General features: G+C 42.2%; 1 protein-coding gene across 1 annotated transcript in view; it reads left to right on the top strand.

Annotated features, from left to right (window-relative positions):
* Positions 1–376: 376 nt before the first annotated feature.
* MSR1 (macrophage scavenger receptor 1) overlaps positions 377–20,087 on the top strand; it is a 50,691-nt gene continuing 30,980 nt past the window's right edge. The window contains exons 1-7 of the mRNA XM_069104843.1: positions 377–488; positions 829–942; positions 1,784–1,793; positions 4,012–4,306; positions 10,489–10,675; positions 14,612–14,692; positions 19,206–19,295. Coding sequence (XP_068960944.1) covers positions 377–488; positions 829–942; positions 1,784–1,793; positions 4,012–4,306; positions 10,489–10,675; positions 14,612–14,692; positions 19,206–19,295 — 889 coding nt within the window. The remainder of the gene's footprint in view (positions 489–828; positions 943–1,783; positions 1,794–4,011; positions 4,307–10,488; positions 10,676–14,611; positions 14,693–19,205; positions 19,296–20,087) is intronic.

Here is a 20,087-nt window from a genome sequence, read left to right on the forward strand (position 1 = left end):
CCTCTGGGTTGCCTATCTGCCCATCCCCTAAGAAATGAGGGAAGATTCTGTCTTCCTTCAAGTGTGGGACAATTATCCTTCCCCAACCCCCACTAAGGGGGTTATAAGCCCATAAGGACAGAATTTTATTATATTTTCTTTAATGTAGAAAGTAAAACTGCCTTTTACCATAAATATAACAGTTGGTTATGAGAATCAATATGCTTAATTCCAGCACATTAATTTTTAGATTTTACAACCCATTAAAACTGAATCATAATTATAAATCATCATTTAGCATTTTATACCAAAATAACTCCCAGGTGGCTTGCTCTGTAAACATTTCCCTAGCATTCCATATGGAAATTGACTTTTCACCTTTTTTTTGTTGGCAGTCATGGAAAAGTGGAAGAGAATTCCCAATGAGCAGGGAGACAACCGTTCTTTGGATGATTGCTCTGATTCAGTGCAATTTGAAGCCAGGACCATGAGAGCAAAGCTTCCAGAACGTGAGTCACGTTGAGTGGAAGGGAAGGTTTGAGGGTAGCAGTTTTGGGGATTTCCATGGCCTGAGCCTCAGCCTCATGATCCCTGCCCCTCCCACCCTGGCTGCCTCTAAGAGGCCATCAAAGCTCAGAATGGCTGAAGCTGTGAGCCCTTGTGCACCTTGGCCCGGCTCACTTCTGCCTGCCGACTTGCTTTGATTCTGGAGTTGCCTTTTAATTAAGGAATATATCTGGAGAAAATGATAACACGAATTCTTTTAAATATTTCACGTTCAGTAAGAGTTAAGTGTGATCTTTCGGAGCCACATAACCCTTTTTCTGTATCATGCACCTTTTAAAATAGATCTTCCCATTGTCTTCGGTTTGCAAGAAAAGCTGAGGTCTCACAAAATCGCCCTGCTTGTGCTTTATGTCCTCGTGTTCGGGGTTCTGGTCCCAATCACTGGATTTGTTACAGGTAAAGTATTGGCGAGGGCAATGGTTTAGCAGCACGTACTTGGGGAAACAGGAACGCACTCGCTTCTTCACTTTTCCTGCCACTGTCTCTCTGGACCTAAGCAGCTGCCACCTTCCACGCCAGTGTGTTTCAGTGTATGTGTGTAATGTGCGTTATGTGTGTGTGCATGTGTGCCTTGTGCCTGTGTGTGCGTGTGCCTGTGTGTGCGTGTGTGCCTGTGTGTGCGTGTGCCTGTGTGCCTGTGTGTATATGAGTTTGCGTGTGTGTGCGCGTTTATGTGAAGCTCTCAGTCCAGGGGAGTCAGGGCAGCTGTGCCACTTCCGTTGTTTCTGGCCACATCTAGCCAAGGTGTCTTCCGTGTCTGTGTGCTCCGTGCCCCCTCTCAGAAGAACAAATAGGAAGATTAGAGGAAGGAAAAGGAGTATAGACAGCAGCCCTTTATCCTAACACGTGACTTTTGCCTCTTGCCTCATGGCGGGCTGGGGGAGACAGACTCCACTGGATCCCTGGTAAAGGGAACAATTTGGCCGGTTTTTCTGTCTCTGTCTGTTTCTGTTCCTTGTCTCTGTCTTTGTCTCTCTGCTTCTGTCTCCTCAATCTCTGTCCTTCCCCTTTATCTCTCGCTGTTTCAGTCTGATTATTTCTGTGTCTGTCTCTGTTTCTGTCTCTCTGTGTCTGTTTCCACTCCCCCTTTCTGTCTCTCTTCTCTGTTTCTGCTGGGTGCCTCTCTCTCCTCTCCTCTCTCCTCCCCTCCCCTCCTCTCTTCTCTCTCCCTCCCCCTCTCCCTCCTTCCCTCCCCCTTCCTCTCTTGGAATATCATGCAGACATTTGAGTCTTACAGAGCAGACCATGTCACTATCTGCTAAAAACAAAACAAAGTAAACAACCAACCAAAATGTCTCCAAGTGGCCACCTCTTGTCTGTAGGAAATCAAATAAAATCTCCTCTATTTGGTATTTCAGATCTTCCTCCTCTCGCTCCACTTATCTAGGCTTGTTGGTGGCCCTCATACTGGTAAGGAGAGAAACTTGCACTAGGAAAACAATTTAGAAGGTCATGGTAAGGAGAGTCTTGGTGAGAGCTGCTGAGGGCTGGAACTAGGCTGGGGCCACTAGAGTGGAGAGAAGAAGAAATAGCACAGGGACTTTGTGGAGCTCAGATCAGCCAGATCTGCCAGGGTTTGGGATGTGGGGTATGGGAGCAGTGAAGAGGCCAGAATTACCCCAACATGGTAAACCTGAGTGACCATGAGATCCATGGCCCCAAAGGCTTCCATAGCCTAGAACTTCAGGGGAGAGGAAGTAAAATGGGATCGTCAGATTGAATGTAAGGACTCAGCTTTAAAGTGTCTTTCTTTGTTGTTGTTTTTGTAAATCACCTTCGCAAATCCAGTAGGGAGGAGACCTGGAGAATAGGAATTTGTCTGGAAATGATTGGGGCAGAGTGCTAATCTGTATGTATATTATATGTACTTAAAACTACCTGATGGTGATGGTAAGCAAGGTAAGATGAGTGGTCAGTCCTCCCCAAGCCAGAGGACTTGTCTGAATGTGCCCAGAGAACTGAATCTTCTTCCCTTCTATGCATGCATCCATCCATCCATCCATCCATCCATCCATCCATCCATCCATCCACAAACATTTTATAAGTGCTTACCATGATCCATGTTTTATGTGGTTGAAGCCTAACTGGTAACTCAGTCCTTTTCCCTTCCCAGATGTGTGATTTCCTTTCCAAACTCCATTTGCCAACCCCACCCCCCTGCCCCAATGACTCTCCTTCATTGTCCCTGCACCTTTTATTGGTCCTATGCTTTTGCTGCTGATGTTATTTTGGTTTGAGTTTTTTGTGTTATGAATATCTGGGTCTCCAATTATTTTATCTGGTTTGCAAAAGTCTTATATCAGTGTCCCTGCACTTGCATAATAGCTCCAGATTTTAGGTCCAGACCTTTTCATCTGAACCAAATGTTTCATTTTACAAATATAGAATGCTTTTTCTCCCTTTCATGAGCCACTCATCAAACATGACAAACAGATTGAGTTTGTGCTAGTCAACATTTGTGTCATTTGGTAAAACCTTCATAACAAAAATCTGCATTTAGAACAAAGGCTGACACCACCTGCACCAGGAAGAGCAGTGAGTGCAAAGTGTGGAATAACTGGAGGCATTCAGTTTCTTCCCTAGAGAGACAAGAGAGAAGGGGGAGGGAAGAAGAGACAGCAAAGGAAGGAGGGACAGAGAGGAAAGAAGGGAGGGAGAGAGGGGGGAGAGGGGGCACCAAGGGAGAGGGAGAAGGGTAGGGAGAAGAAGAGGTGGCAGACAAAAAGAGAGACAAACATACACACAAATTGAATGGGGCAGGACAGACAGAGAAGGAAAGAAGAGAGAAGGGACAGAAATGGACAGACAGCAGGGGGGGAGAGGAATGGAGAGAGGGAGAGAGAAAGAAAGGGGGGAAGGTAGGAGAGACAGAGACAAGGAGGAAGGGAAGAGACAGAGTCAGAGACAGAAAGAGACCAAAAAAGGTTCATATTTGTAAGAGTCTGTAACCGCTTGGAATTCATTTTTCCTGTGTACAAGGGCCTCTTCCTTCTGTCTATTTGCCTGGTTTCCTTGTCTTCTCCCCACAAACACAAGGTGAGGAGGGAGCCAGACCTGGGGAGCCTGGGTGCTGTGCATCCAGTGGGTTGTGCTCTCTGCCCCCTTCAGGGGTGACCAAAGGCAGGTTCCATACTTATCTATTAACATATTGCACTATCCCTTTTAGAATGTGAGCTCCTTCAGATAAAGAACTGTTCTGTTTTTGCATTTGTGTCTCAAAGACTGGGTCCAAATCCTGGCACATTGTGAGTGCTAAAAGAAAGCTTCTTGATTGACTGATTCCAAACATCTGTAATTCAATGACTGTAACTGACTTCTTCTATCTATGTGTCTAACAATATAAGCAATGTTCATTGTCATTTTCCTGGACTCCATAGCCCAGGTCCTGAGATGTGGAATGCAGAATCTAAGTTTTGGGTCAGAATTCCAGAAAGAAAAGCACCAGAAAGATGAGGTGAGATTGAGGAAAATGGTTCCTGACCACAATGACACTTTGGAAAAGGAGATTCGCCAGATTTCTGATTTAGAAACAAATCTCTACTCTCACCTTTTCCAGAATGTCAGCATGAAGAATGAGCAAAAATTTGAGGATCTCCTCCTTCAGGTCATCTCCATCATGTCTGCTGTCCACACTCAAAAAGCAGTCATAGATGCTGTCACCAGCTCTTTAGCAAACGTGAACAGCACATTACTTGAAATTCAGCTTGATGTAGAGAGCTGCAAAGGCACCTATCAAGGGAACATCCGCAAACAGCAGGAGGTAAGTGTTTGTACATTAAAGGTCACATTGAAGAAGGACAGCCTACTTCCTGATGGCGAATGGGTCTCTAGAGTCAGGCCAGGTTAGCTACAAAAAACCCTACAAATCAATGGCTCAAAAGTTGCCTTCCTCCATTTCAGGTCAGCTCACTCAGTCAGTTACTTTGATGCTCAAAGGGTTTGCTCACATACTGCCCAAAGAAGACTGTGGGAAAAGATAATCATACAAACACCACCAAACTGACTAGAATTGCATAGCATTTCAGAGTGTTATCTAGGTCAGTCTCCTTCTGCATCTTTAAGGAATAATATTGCAAGTGATTCCTTCACTGGAGTCCCACAAATAATGTCCCATCATGACTTAGAAGCAACCCTGGGTTCTTCAATAATGTGCTGACAGTTTGGAAGTTCTGTGATATCCTGCCAAGCTGGAAGGGCTTTGGGTACATGCCCTGTAATGGGTCAGATATATCTGGCTCAGGGTAAGGAGCTCATCCCCAGCTTGGTCTCAGGAGGAGGAATGGATGTTTTCTGTTAATTATGCTCTACAACCATCAACGGAATTAGAGGAGGTATGGTCTGATTCAAAGATGGAAAGAGTGCCCAATACAGAGAAATCACCTGTTGCTGAAGGACAGAAAAATATACATATGGATAACATTTTGTTGAACAAATGGGCTGTGTGTTAGAGATACATTATGCTATAATAAGGGCAGGTAGTTAGCACTGCAGTGGATAGAGCACCAGCCCTGGAGTGAGGGAGACTCTTCCTGAATTTATATCTGACATCAGACACTTCCTAGCTGTGTGACCCTAGGAAAGTCACTTAGCCTGTTTGCCTAACGTTCCTCATCTGTAAAATAAGAAGGAAATGATGAACCTCTCCACTATCCCTATGTCAAGAGAACCCAAATGGGATCATGAAGAATCAGACATGACTGGAAAATGAGTGAATAACAACAAATGTTCTAATACTGTCTTTTGTTGGTTTCAGGCATTTCAGTCATTACTTAAGCATTCAGGGTTACTTAAGTATCCTATTTCCTCTTCTGTTAACCTAAGTAAAGTATATTTTTTGTAAATTTTCATCCATTTCACTTAGATCATCAGTTTTCTTGGCATATAATTGGGTAAAATAATTCCTAATAATTGTTTTAATTTCATAATCCTGTGTGATTCATTCATACTTTTCGTTTTTGGTACTGGCAAATTGGTTTTCTTCGTTCTTTTAAAAATCAAATTAACCAATGGTTTATGTACTTTATTTTTTTCATACAACTAGTTCTTAGTTTTAATTATTAGTTCAATGCTTTGTTTTACTTTAACTTTTACTGATCTCTCCTTTGATTTTCAATATTTCTATTTTGGTGTTTAGTTGGGAATATTCAATTTGTTCTTTTCCTAGTTTAAAAAAAATGCTCAATTAATTCTTCTGCTCTTTCTCTTTTTTATTGATGAAAGCTTTTAGAGGTATAAATTTTCTTTAACTACTGTTTTGGTTACATCCTATAAATTTTGGTGTGATGGCTCATTGTTGTCATTCTCTTTAATTTTTGTTTCTATAATTCATTCTTTGACTCATTCATTCTTGAAGATTAGATTAATTACCAGTTAATTTTAAATCTATGCTTCAACTATTCTTTATTGAATGTAATTTTTATTGTATTATGGTCTGAAAAGGATGCATTTAATATTTTTGTTTTTCTGCATTTGTGAGGTTCTTGTGCTCTACTACATGACCAATTTTTGTGAAGGTACCATGTACAGCTGAGCCAAGGGTATACAGTACTCTTTTATGATTTCCATTCAATTTTCTCCAGAAGTCTATGATATTTAACTTTCCTAAAATTCTATTATGCCCTTAACTTCCTTCTTATTTTATTATTTGATTTATCTAGTTCTGAGAAGGGGGAAATCAAAGACCCCAACTAATAGTTTTACTATTTCCTCATGTAACTCATTTAGTTTTCACTTTAAGAATTTGGATACTCTGCCATTTGTTACAAACATATTTAGTATTGATATCATATCATCATCTATGATATCTTTCAGCAAAATGTAGTTGTCCTGATTATTTCTTTTAATTAACTCTTGCTTTTGCTTTGTCTGAGATCATGATTGCTACCTCTGGCTTGTTTACTTCAGTTGAAGCATAATAGATTCTGTTACATCTCCTTGTTATGAATCTCTGTGTGTATTTGTCTTTCTATTTCAAGTGTTTTTCTTGTAAACAACATATTGTTGGATTCTGGCTTTAAATTCATTCTGCTACCCCCTTCTGTTTTATGCATGAGTTCATGCCATTAACATTAAAATTTTGATTACTATGTATTTCCCTCCATCCTATTTTCTATAAGTGAGGTTCAAGTATTGTCCAAGCTCCCATTTCCCCTCTACTGTAAAAGGTTTTCTTTGCTCCCTCTTTTAAATGATAAAATTTCCCTTTTCTTCCTTTCTTTCAGTCCTTCTCCCAGTATATCCCTCTTTCTCATCCTTTCATTTTTTTTTGACATCGTTCCAATACAATCAACACACAGCTATGCCCACTCTTGCTGTATACTGCTTCTAGCTGCCCTACTAATGATAAAATTCTTAGGAGCTACAAGTATCATCTTCTCATATAGGAATGTGAACAGTTTAACTTTATTGAATCTTTTATGATTTCTCTTTTCTGTTTACCTTTTTATGCTTTTCTTGAGTCGTGTATTTGAAAGTCAAGTTTTCTGTTCACCTTTTCATCAGGAATGTTCGAAAGTCTGTTATTTTATTAAATATCCACTTTCTCCCTGAATGATTACATTCAGTTTTCTTGGTAGGTTGTTCTTGGTTGTAATCCTACAGTCTTTTCCTTCTGCAATATCATGCTCCAAGCCTTCTGTCTTTTTAAAGCAGAAGTTACTAAATCTAGTGTCATACTGACTATTGCTTCATGATATCTGAATTGCTTCTTTCTGGCTTCTTGTATTATTTTCTCCTTGACTTGGAAGTCTCTGAAATTCGGCTGTAATATTCCTGGGAGTGCTATTTTTGGGATCTTTTGGGGAATATGATCAGTAGATTCTTTCAATTTCTATTTTGTCTTCTGGTTCTAAGATATCAGGACAATTTTACTTCACAATTCTTAAAATGTGATGTCTATGCTCTTTCTTTTCCTTTGATCATGACTTTAAGGTAGTCCAGTAATTCTTAAATTATCTTGATCTATTTTCTATTTCAGTTGTTTTTACAATGAGATATTTCACATTCACTTCTTTTTTTCATTCTTTTGATTTTGCTTTATTGTTTCTTGATGTCTTGTGGAATCATTAGCTTCCACTTGTCAATTCTAATTTTTAATGAACTATTTAGTGAGCTTTTGTATCTCTTTTGCCAATTGGCTAGTTCTGCTTCTTAAGGAGTTTTCTTCATTGAACATTTGTACCTCTTTCACTATTTGACCATTTTTTTGTTGTTTAATGTGTTATTTTCTCCAGTAATATTTTTCTGCCTCTTTTTACCAAGCTGTTAATTGTCTTTTCGTAATTTTCCTACATAACTCTCATTTCTTTTCCCAGCCTTTCCTCTACCATTCTTATAACTTTCTTTGACTCTTCTAAGAATTCTTGTTGGCCTTGTGCCTAATTTTCATTTTTAAGGCCTTGCTTGTAACTGTTTTTACACTGCTGTCTTCTTAGTTTGTGTGTTGGTCTTTCCTGTCACCATACAGATTTTTATGTTCAGGTTCTTTTCTATTGTCTATCATTTTCCCCAGATTTTTCATCTTAACTTTGAATTTTATATCAAAATTGGGCTCTGCCCATCTGAAGATGGGGACGCACTGTTCCAAGCTTCAGACTTTTTTCCACTATGATTTTCAGAGCTAGTTCTAGTGTTCTGTAAGTTTATGGTGCTTCCAAGGAGGATCATCCAGAAAGAATTGTCACTGCCGTCCTAGTCTGCATTCCAGTCTTTCTTGCAGCCACAAGCTCTAGCGCTCTTCTCTGCCCTAGAATTAGGACTATAACAAAGCTGGCAAGTGGTCATCCAGCCTCTGTCTGGAGTCTGCCACCTCTCGAGGCAGTGCATTGCATATTGGAATAAGTCTACTTGTTATAGAGCTTCTCCTGACTCCGAGGTTAAATTGGCCTCTTTGTATTGCTCTTAATTCCTAAATCAGTCTATCAATAAGCATTTATTAAGTGTCCATTATGTGCCAGGCACTGTTCTAAGTGTTACAAAAAAGAGAAAAAGTTGAATTCCCTTCCCTTAAGGAGTTAATAATCTAATGACTTTGGTAATATCAAATTCTTTGGTAAAATCAAAACTAAATCTCCAGCATCCCCTTCATTGTCCACGTTATTAAATTGTACAAAAAAGGCAGGGGTGGGGTGGGGAGAAGAGGTAAATCTGGAATGACCTGTTCTTGTGAAAAAATATGCTGGCTCTCTGTAATGACCCTTTCCCTTTCTAGATGTTCATGAACTGTGTCTTTGATGATCTATTTGAACATTGTCCAAAGAATGAAATCAGACTCAGTGGTCTATAGTTTTTGGCCACTCCTCTTTTTTTGGAAAATTGGTGGCACATGGGACTTCACATTTTGCAATTCCCTTCTCAGTTACTACCATCTTTTAGATTCACTAACAGTTGCTCAGCAGTCATGGTTGCCATTCTTTTAGGATATGAGGATGTAATTCAAGGGCACTTGATTTCATGAAGGGCAGTTAAGAGCTCTCATCATAGCTCCTTTCTTATCTTGGGCATCAACTACTGTTAGTTACTTTTTTTTGGACAGTTTCCATGTAAGGATTATCATCTGGTAGTCAAAATAAATAAAAAATAGACTGGAGAGGATGTGCTTTCTCTTCATTGTTGTCAGTTACCATTGATCCATCCATGTCAATCAGAAGCCTTGTATCCCCATCTCTGCCCCACTCTGGCTACAGAAGCCCTCTTCCTTAAAGAATGGGCTGCCCCAAGAGGTGATGAGCTTCCCTTCACTGGATGTCTCCAAGCAGATCTCTGACCACTCCTAAAAGGGGGAAGAAATCCTATTCTGGTAGGGCTACCCAAAATCCCATCCTACTTAAGTTTCTCAAGGTCTGTGACTGTTGGCAGAGGGAGTGCTTGGGCTGACATTATCAAAAATCTATCCATCTACTGAAAGGATTTCTAGAAAAAACAGAGGACAAGAGGAAGATTCAACATATTTTGAATCTCCTTTTTCAAAGGGACATGATCTTGTGTTATTTTCCACCATCTCTCATCATCTTCCTTATCCTTTCCTTTCCTCAGTAGGAAATGAATGAATAAATGAAGAAAAAAATTATTGGGCACAAATTACAAGCACTAGGTGTTGTGGAGACAAATAAGAAAGACAGGGTTTCAGGGGCAGCTAGGTGGCACAGTGAGTAGAGCACTGGCCCTGGAGTCGAGAGGACCTGGGTTCAGATCCAGCCTCAGACACTTAACACAAAAAATAGCCATGTGACCTTGGGCAAGTCACTTAATGCCAATTGTCCTCCAAAAAGCAAAAAAAAAAAAAAAGAAATACAGGGTTTCAGGGGGCTCACTTTATAATAGGGATAGATGACAAAAATAATAAGTTTCCACTTCAAATCAAGACCAATATTGAGGCAAGGGGGAGGTCAGTAAATAGAGTGATGTCATTCCCAGGAAGTCCTGCTTTCGAATGCAACCTCAAATACTTACTAGCTGGATGATTGCTTTATACCTTCAGCCTCAGTTTCTTCATATGCAAAATGGGGATAATAGTAGCACCTATGTCCCAAGGATGTTGTGAAGCTCAGATGAGATGATGAGATGCAACATAGAATTTTGCATACACTAACATTTATAACTGCTGCTGCTACCACTGCTGAAGAAGAAGTCAGGAAAGCCTCGCAGTCTTGAGCATCTGCTTTTAATCTTTTCTGGCATGACTTCCATTGATAAAATCCTATTTGCAAACCTTTGTCTGCATGTGTAAAGGAAGTGCCACCAAGCAGCATGTAGTAGGCTCTTATCAAATGGTTATTGACTAACTGACTGGTAGAATATAGAAGGACCAGAGAAAGTAGAAGATATAGGAAGACATTTATCTGTACATAGCATAGTATTTAAAGGAAAAAGTCCCCATTAAGCAACACACTCATTTCTTCATCTGATTAAATCATTTTGCCGATCCTCTGTGATACTTTCCAGGAGACTGAGAGACTGGAGGAGCATGTGTACAATGTGTCAGCAGAAATTGTGACCTTGAAAAAGGAGCAGGTCCAGCTGAATCAGGAAATCAAAGGAGAAATGAAACTTTTGGCTAACATCACAAATGACCTTAGACTAAAGGACTGGGAGCATTCAATGACATTGAGAAACATAACACTGATTCAAGGTAATATCAAATTGTTTCACTTCCCCAACAGAAACCAACTGGGACGTCTCTAGAGATGACTGAGTTTGGAGTAACTTATATCCCAAGAAAGGCATGCCTGGTTCAAAAGGGACCCTTTTCAAATGGGCTGTAATGGAGTCATTGGAGTCCCTGGGGGTGTCCTGGTATAAGAAACAATCCCTTAAAGGGAAGCTGGATCTTTGAGTAGGTCTGGTCGGTACTTACCAAAGGGCAGAAATCTGACACAATCCAAAGATCAACAGTCTCTGCTGTCATACTGGATAACAGAGAGAGAGCCAACAGATCTCAGCAGGCTAAAAGGAAGGATGAAATCTTGGACAATGAAATTTGGTAGGGATAAATAGAATGTCTGACCTGGGTTCAAAAAGTCAGCTTCACAATCAAGTTACCAGGATGTTGTGGTTAGATAACAGCTCCTTGGGAAAAGTTCTGGGCTGGGGTTTGAGTGAGCATTCATGATCAATAGTGCTACTGAATGGCCAAAAACCTGACAGGATCTTAGCCTTCACAGAGTGACAGGTCCAGAAAGGAGGAGGTGGTATTTGCCTGTATCACTACCCTACTTAGGCCATTGATAGAATACCAAGTACAGTTCTGGAAGCGTCACGTGAAGAAAGATGCCCCAATTTCAGAGAAGGTGGCCAGTCAAGTGAAGAGGTTAGAGACCATGGCACACTTGGGTGAGCTAATAGAACTGGTTAAGTCTGACCCAGAGAACAGTCAGGGATCCCCTGATTGCTATCTCCAAGCTATTTGATGGGTTGTCAAGGGATAGGGATCAACCTTGTTCTGCTTGGTGCCAGAGGGCATAAGCCGGAGTGATAATGGGAAGGGACACTGGGTAAGCACTGAGGGAGCTCTGTGGTGTCTCAGGCTCCTTTGAACTTAGAGATTCTCCAACTGATTCCCAGCAGTAGGTGGGAAGTGCAAGAAAAGGAAAACTTTTTCCAAAGGAAAGGTGATTAAGGGAAAGGGTTGGGCAAGAGTGGGCAGAGCAACCATGAGTGAGAGGGCCAATAGCAAAAGGAGAAACCGCTGGCTCTGACGCCATCCCTACACTACTGGAGTGGCCTCTGGTTGAGAAGAGGACAGGCAGCCTTCTCAGCCCATTGTAGTCTAGTGTTTCAAGAGGCATGCCCTCTCCTCAGAGGGCACAGCATCATTTCAGAAGATTATTGTGACCCCCAAACTCAGTCAATATGCCAAAGTTTATTTCTTACATAATTGGGGCCATCTGGCCTATGATACATCTGAATGCAAGGTGAAATAAATAATTTATAATAGACTACTCTGCCATTCAAATCTCCCAAGAATATTTAAAAACTGAAGTCTTCTGATTTCCTTATTGATGAAGTAAAGGCGAGATAGAAATTGAGTATGCTTGTGTATTTTTTGGAAGAAAATTCAGCTGCATACTGAAAAGGACCTTAGAGGTCCTTTAGTTCAGAGCCCTCATTTTACAGATGAGGAAACTGAGGCCCAAAGAAGAGACATGACCTAGCCAAGGGTCTGCATGTAGCTGTATGTAGTAGAGAGAGATCTGGATATAATGAAAGAACTAAGTTCAAATTCTGGCCTTACCCCTTTCCTCTCCTCATCTGTAAAAAGGGAAAAATATTGTTGACCAACAGCATCCCTTATCCCACTTAGCTACAGTGAGTAGGAAACCATGAAGCATCTTTGGGATATGTCTGATCACAGATGAGAGGGGAAAGATGACCAGCGGCCAAATGTACACTCTTCCATCCTCAGTAATTTCAGTGTCTGTGATATCCCAGGATGAGAGTTAGCAAAGGATGGTGTAGCCACTTCTGGAGGTCCCAAGGGCCTTAGGCATACCACTTATCCTCAGTTCTGGAGTGATTTATTTGAGGTCACACAGTAATGAAGGGCTGGGAAGAAGACTGAAGTCAGACCTGAGTCTCCTGATTTCTACTTCTTTATCCTTTTGGCTCTTCTATCAGGAAAGAAGTCACCACACTTCCTGGCATTTAAAAATGCCAGTGTTTCTAGTAGGAGGGGTGGGGCTGGGATGGGGAGTTCTAAGTCATCAGATGCTATTTTATGGCCCTTTTAACCAAGTCTCCAAAGGTCACTGGCATATAGGTCTAGAGCTGGGAGGCACCTCTTTTTACAGATGAGGAAACTGAAGTACAGAGACAGAGGGACAGAGGTGATGGACAGACAGACTGAAAGAGACAGGACCACACATACTGCTATTTCATGAGGATTTTCAGGACCATGAACTCTCAGGACAATGCTCAGCTCAAAAACAAATGCACAGACCTAAGACAGTTTGGTGCCCATCAGGCACATGGTTCATCAGGGGACATTTCTATCGCAGCACAAATGCACAAAATGCTAAAAACTAAGTCTCATGGAAGGAAGATTAAATTCCTAATGATAGCTCCCAAACCTGCTTCCTGCCATTTCTCTGGACAAGAAGATGCCACAGGTGGCTCATCAATACGTCTTGGGCCCATTGTGGCCTGTCATGTAAGAAGCACAGAAGGGCCAAGGAGAGTCCATGAGCCCCTGCCTCACCCACACCAAAGAGTAAGAGCAGGACGGAGGGAGGACGGGCTCAGGTCAGCAGGGCTTGGGCAGAAGCAGGACCCAAAGGGCAGGACCAGAGAACTCTTGCTCCAGTGCCCACCAGGCAGAGGAGAATGTAGGATTAAAGCTAAGGTGCTTGGCTCTCATGGTTACATGGGGGGAAAGAGAGCAAAGTCCTGAGAGGGGCCCCAGAAGATCCGTGTAGGCAGGACAGGTCACAAGCTTCTTCTCACTAAGATCAAGGCATGTTCCTTGGTACCATCTGTGTTCTGCCATTCCAAGCCCTACCAGAGGTGGGCCATGGAGCAGAGGGTTTTCCCTCTTTTCCAAGAAAGGGGTCAATAGGGAAACAGGTCCTTCTGCATTCACAACAGACAGTTGCCTTTTTACTATATTGGCTTTGGGGGAATCATTCATTCCTGAGAAGAGTTGTACTGATGGGAGCTGAGGGAGGGCTGGGGGAGTTATTCTACCTTCTCTTCCCCTTCTCTGAAATGGCTAGATGTTGCCTGGAGTCTGTGGTTATTAGGGTATTGATCAGGGCTCCTGAGTAGGTGGGCTCATCCAAACAGTAGGGAAGGTAACAAACATTTATTTAGCCTTACTGTGTGCCAAGTGCTGTGCTAAGTGCTTTACAAATGTGATCCCCTTGACTTTCACGATGACCAATAAGGCAGGTGCTATTATTATCCCCATTTTACAATTAAGGAAATTGAGTCAAATGGAGCCAAAGTGACTTGCTCAGGGTCCCACAGATTGGAAGTACCTGAAACTGGATTAGAACTCAGGTCTTCCTGACGAGAGGAGAAGTCTCTATTGTCTGGAAGAGAGAATACATGAATAGGAGTGATGGGGTTTGTAGTGGGGAGAAATAAAAGTGGATTCAAGTTGGTGGGAGTTGGTGGGAGGCCTCTGATGCTCAAGTGAGTTCATTACAATAACAGTAGAATCAATAACAAGCATCCCATAGGCTTTAAGATTACAAAATACTTTCTTTGTGTTTTCTCATCTGATCCTCCAAACAACCATGGCAGATAGGAGCCATGAGTACTTCCATTTTATATAAGGAAACTGAGACAGGAAGCAGCGAAGTTGCCTGGCCCGTGGCGGAGGCAGGATTCAAACTCAGCTCTTCCTGACCCTGACCAGCCTGCCAGCCACAATGCCACCAAGCTGCCTCAATCTTTCATTCAGTGCCTGAACTGAAGGCAAAGTGGGCCCTTGCAAGGTTCAGACACATTTCAAGAGGGAGAGATTGCTCCCCTTTGGGGGGAGGGCTGCCCTTTCCCCTCAGCACTAGGGCTGAGTGTGTGTCTGATCACCAGTCATGACCAGCAATTATCACTCCTTTCTTTCAAGGCCCTCCTGGACCAAAAGGCGAACAAGGGGACAGAGGCCCCCAAGGAGAAGTAGGGGCTCCTGGCATCACTGGCCCAAGAGGTATGTGAATGGAAACTGAGTGTGATTGGACACTGTCTTGATATTCCACTCAGTGAGTCTGAGAATGGGGGCCACTGTTGGGAAGAATATCCAGGAACCACGGCTACACTTGCATTCTCCAAGAAGGATGAAGATGTCTGAGGGCAAGCCAGGCATAAGGGCTTTCTGCCTCGGGAATTCAAATAGGAAAAGGATGCAACTTATGGGAGCTCACCCTCTACTCTGAGGGAGACAGCATGTGAAGGAGGGTTCAGTTTGGAGAGGCTAGGTGGTACCTGGGTTATGGCAGGGAAAGTAGCAGGGGAAGGAAAGAAAATAAGTATTTATTAAGCACCACTGTGGACCAGGAACTGTGCTAAGTGCTTTACAAGTATTATCTCAGATGGTAAGACCCTCAGAACCCTGGAAACCAGTGGGGCCATAAGAGTCTGTTTCATACTGAAAGCAGGTATCACTATCTGAGAAGAACACTGGTCAATAGCTTCATGGTCCTTCCCAACCTTGGTATCCAGTTTAGTTCTGGTTCTATTGCTTGGGCAACCATTGGAAAACTGGGCCAGGGGATGGGTAGCTTATGGGCAACCCCAGCATCTCCCTGAGGTCTTGGGTGACAGAATCTTGAGATGAAAGGAACTTTAGGTATTATTAAGTCCTTGAATTTTACAAACGGAGAAACTGAGGACTAGAGAGCTGAAATGATTCCCTAAGGTCACACAGAGCAGAACTGAGATTCAAATGCAAGTCTTTTAACTACAGATTTATTGTTATTTACACCGTCCTAAGCTGGTGTGGGTTTGGAGGAGAGTTGGAAAAGCTTTTGAGCACGTGTATACATGTGCATACATTTACAATATGTTTATATATAGGGGGAGATATGCTTTGGGAGAATCCAAACCACTCTGAGTATTCAGGAGCTCATCTCAACACCCATTAGAGTGATTCAGAAATCAATTTGATAGAAATTTTTCTTTTCTTTTTTTTTGAAAGAAATTGGGGTTAAGTAACTTGCCCAAGGTTACACAGCCAGTTATTTTTGTGTGGCTGTTAAGTATCTGAGGCCGGCGCTCTTACTCACTGCGCCACCTAGCCGCCCCAACAGACATTTTTCTAGTTCCTGCCAAATGTAAGGAAAGCATTTAGGGTTGGAGATACTACTGGGAGATACAAAAATAACAGTAATACAGATCCTACCCTCAAGGAGCTTGTATTCAAATGGGATCACAAACGCAATGGGCACAGAAGTTCTCTGGGGTCTTCAAAGCTCCCACCAAAGTTTTAGAGTTTACCTGCTTGTTTTTCCCAAAGGAGCCAATGCTGGGTCTCAGATCTGTCCCCCTGGGGGAAAAGGTAATTCTAGCTGCCCCAGATCTGTTCCATCCCTGGTCTCAGTTGGGGTGTGGGGAGAGTGTTGAAGGTTGATTGAAGCCTCCCTGGCTTACAATAACTCCAGTCTCACATTGCTGACTGACTGCTGGACAGCTCCCCCTGAATGTCCCTTAGGTATCTCAAACTCTGCACTCACCCAAAACTTACTTTCTTTCCCCCTAAAACCACCTTTGCTCCTCTCCTTCTTGTTTCTGTTAAGGGATCCATCATTCTCCTAGTTTCCTGAGTTCATGCCTTTGGAGCCATTCCCAGTTCTTTGATCTTTCACCTTCCACATCCAGCTAGTTGCCAAGCATTGTCAATTGTGCCTCCTTCCTACCTCTTGCATCCCTCTTCTTTTTTCCACTTACAAAGGTTCCACCTGGGTCAGGCCACCAATCTTCCTTCACCTGGGCTGTGGCAATAGTCTCAACTTTTCCTCTTGCTTCTAATAACTCCCTCCTCCATCACACCTTCCAAATCTCTGACAAATTAAAATTTCTAAAGTAGAGGTGTGGCCACATCAGTCTTCTACTTCAGTGGCTCCCTACTGTTTTTACACTAAAGCAAATGTGTCTGTGTCTGGCATTTAAATCTCATCAAAATCTGGCTCCAACATATCTTCCCAGGCTAATCACAAGTTATTCTCCTTCATACAATCTACATTCCTGCCAAACTGACTTCTTTAGGCATCCATTGGTTTCTATCAAGTCCTGCTATAGGAACATGTCCAGCACCAGGCTGCACTGAAGGCAGGAAAGACCCTCATCTCTGGGGCTTTCTTCAGGGCAGAAAAGGTACCCTCACCTCCTAGCCAGGCTCTTGTGAAGAGCTTCTCCTGCTTCCTGTCCTATGGGTCTCCTCAGGCCTCCCAGGTGACAAAAATCACCAACTCATCAAAGGGGGGAAACACAATCACCCCCCTCCCTCACTGGACCTCTCCATCCACTCACACTCTGCCAGTACTCATTCCTTAATGGTTAACATGTTCCCATTCCTCTATATTGCTCTATATTCACCTCACCCCAATGATTCTGAAGGTTCGGTTACGAATGTACAAATCCCATTTCCCATCCCCAGCTGCCCACTCACTTACTCCTATTCATCTCAACCTTCCACCCACCCCCAATCTCTATCAATGTCCTACTTTGGTCTTCCTTTGCACTTTTCCATTTGGAATGGCTGCTACATAAAGAATACATTTATTTTCATCTTAAAACTCTTTTTCAACCCTCTTTCATCTTCTCACCCTCATTGAGACATGGTTCCCTCCTGATGACATGGCCTCTCTTGCTATCCTTTCCATTACTGGATATACCTTCTCTCATAACCCCTGACTCATGGTCACTGTGTAATAGTCAGAATGCCACCTTGCCCTCCATGTTACTTCCACACTCTCCCTCTGCCACTTTCACTAAACAGCCTTTCCTCCTTTTAAAGACTCACACTCTCACCTGAGCAAGTCTTGGTGGGTTATCTACTGACCTTCTTCCTTCCCTAAAGAGTTCAAGCTCAGAATCATAGTCACTGTACAAATTGTTCTCTTATTTCTTCTCATTTCACTTTGTTCAAGGTGAAGATCCTTCTGAATCCATCCTTTTTGTCTTTTTATGGGACAAGAAAATCCCATTTGTCATTATTTTTTCAGCTCTTCCCCAATTCAGGGGCCCCCCTTTTAGTTTCTAGTTATTTTTTATAATAAAATGGTTATATGTATTTTTGATATGTAGGTCTTTTCCTTCTGTCCTTGATTTCTTTGGAGTATCACTCTAATACTGAGAATGATGGGTTAAATGGGGATACATAGTTAGTAAGTACATTTTTGGATATAGTTCCAAACTGTTCCAAGAATGATTGGATTGCTTCTCTGCTTCATCAACAATGTACTGTATTAGTATACCTGTTTTCCCACATCCCTTCTAACAATTGTTCTTTTGGTTATCACTGACAAGTAATAAATATTTATTATTGTTAATAGCTAGCATTTATTAATCACCTACTGTGTTAGGCACCAGGAATATAAAGAAGGGAAAAAACAATCCTCTCCCTAGAGAAACTGACAAACTAATGGGAAAAGACAGAATATAAAAGGAAGCTGCAAAGGGGGGCTACTGGAGAGAGGGATGGAAGGGGGCGGGAGATTTAGTGCAGGGGCATGATGAAGACCAGAGGAATACACCTGGGTGGGAAAAGGCTATGAGTTGGAACTACAGAATCATTTTAATTTTAATTTCTCTAATAACTAGTGACTTGGAAAATTGTTTAATATTGTGGTTGGGAGCTTACCTTTCTTATTCTGAGAACTGTCTGTTCATATCCTTTGATGTTTTGGATCTTCTTACATATATGTACTAATTCCTTATATGTCTTGCATAGTAGATATTTATAAAAAATAAACGCTGAACGATTTTTTCCCAGTTAACTTTTCCTTCTAATTTTAACTGCATTGATTTTGTTTGTGCAAAATTTTTCAACTTTATATAACCAAAATTGTCTGTTTAATCTGCTGGGATTCTATCCTTTATTTTCTCCTTTTTAAGGCTCTCCCTTAATCAATGTATTGACTAGTCTGGGTTTTGTCAGAAAAATACTTTTTTAAAGTGAAAAGTATGAGTTTGGCACCTGCCTGACCTTCCTAGCATTCAGCTTAAAAAGCCAATAAATAGGGTTATAATGTCTGGAAACCTCATCAAGGATCTGGGGGGTGAGAAGTCTTAGCTATATTTCTAACTGAAAGACATCATCCAGAAAAGTCTTGCCATTAACTCTATTCCACAGATCCCCAAAGCAGCCCCTTCTATTTCTGGACATCTCTTAATGATTAGAAAGTCTTTCCTTATCTTGGACTGAAACATCTGAGTCCAAGCAGCACAAGCTCACTTTACTCAGTGAAACTCTGTGCCCCTAAGAGCAATGTCCAAGGAGTCTGGAAAGACAATTGGGGTCAGGGGTTATGCCCTTGACTTCTTCCCACTTGTACGCATAGTGACTATGCCCCAGTCACATCTTATAACTGCGTGACATGTTAGCTTTTGGAAATGCGTGCCTTCCTACCTCCATCCCCTGGAGTTGCCGTGGAATTCTTTGACCCCTGCAGGACAAATTACTGACCTTGGGTCCCTTTCTTTTTCTGCCTTGGGTTCCTCAGGTCTTCCAGGTCTAAAAGGTGACAGGGGATTGACTGGCCCCCAAGGGAGTAAAGGCAATGCTGGAGTCCCAGGGATCGTTGGAAGACAAGGTACCATGATTGTGCAGTCGCCACATAGAAACATGGGACATAATGTGGGAGTTAGTGGGAAGAACGAGGGGAGGAGATGGGTGGAGAGAAAAAGCAACTGGAGTGTTGGTTTGGGCACAAATCAGGGGAGGGTAGTGGTCACTCATCCTGGTGAGAGTCATGTCCTAGGGAACTTACAAGTTTTTAAAGGGATGGAAGGGGTAAGGATTATTATTCCCATTTTTCTAGTTGAGGATACTGAATCTACAAATGACAAAATGATTCACCTGAGGTCACAGAGCCTATCTCAATGAATCATAAGGAGGCAACTAGGTGGCTCAGTAGATGGAGCGATGGCCTGGAGTCTGGAAGACTTGAGTTCAAATCTGACCTCAGACACTTACTAGCTGTGTGACCCTGGGCAAGTCACTTAGCCTCTTCCTGCCTTAATCTATTGGAGAAGGGAATGGCAAACCACTCCGGTATCTTTGTCAAGAAAACCTCATGGACAGTACGGTCTGTGGAGTCACAAAGAGTTGGACGTTGCTGAACAAGATCACCTTGACTTGGGGGGTCAGACCCACTCTCATTGAAATACATGCAGCTTGCAGGCCATGAAACCCCTAGACGACTGACTCCCTAGCCCTTTTTTCCACATCTTGTATTTAGAAACTGATCTTAAAAACAACAATAATGACAGTAACCGAGGGCCTTACCCTTTATCTCTATCAACTTCCAGCTTTTTCTCTGAGCACCTTTTTGAACTCTGATTAGGAAAATCAGTTACTCTCTCTCCCAGTCTCGAGTCCATAA

Source organism: Petaurus breviceps, unplaced genomic scaffold (genome assembly GCF_028583685.1).
Source record: "Petaurus breviceps papuanus isolate PSGF00001 unplaced genomic scaffold, PetGlider_PUasm1.0 689, whole genome shotgun sequence".
Taxonomy (NCBI): Eukaryota; Metazoa; Chordata; class Mammalia; order Diprotodontia; family Petauridae; genus Petaurus; species Petaurus breviceps.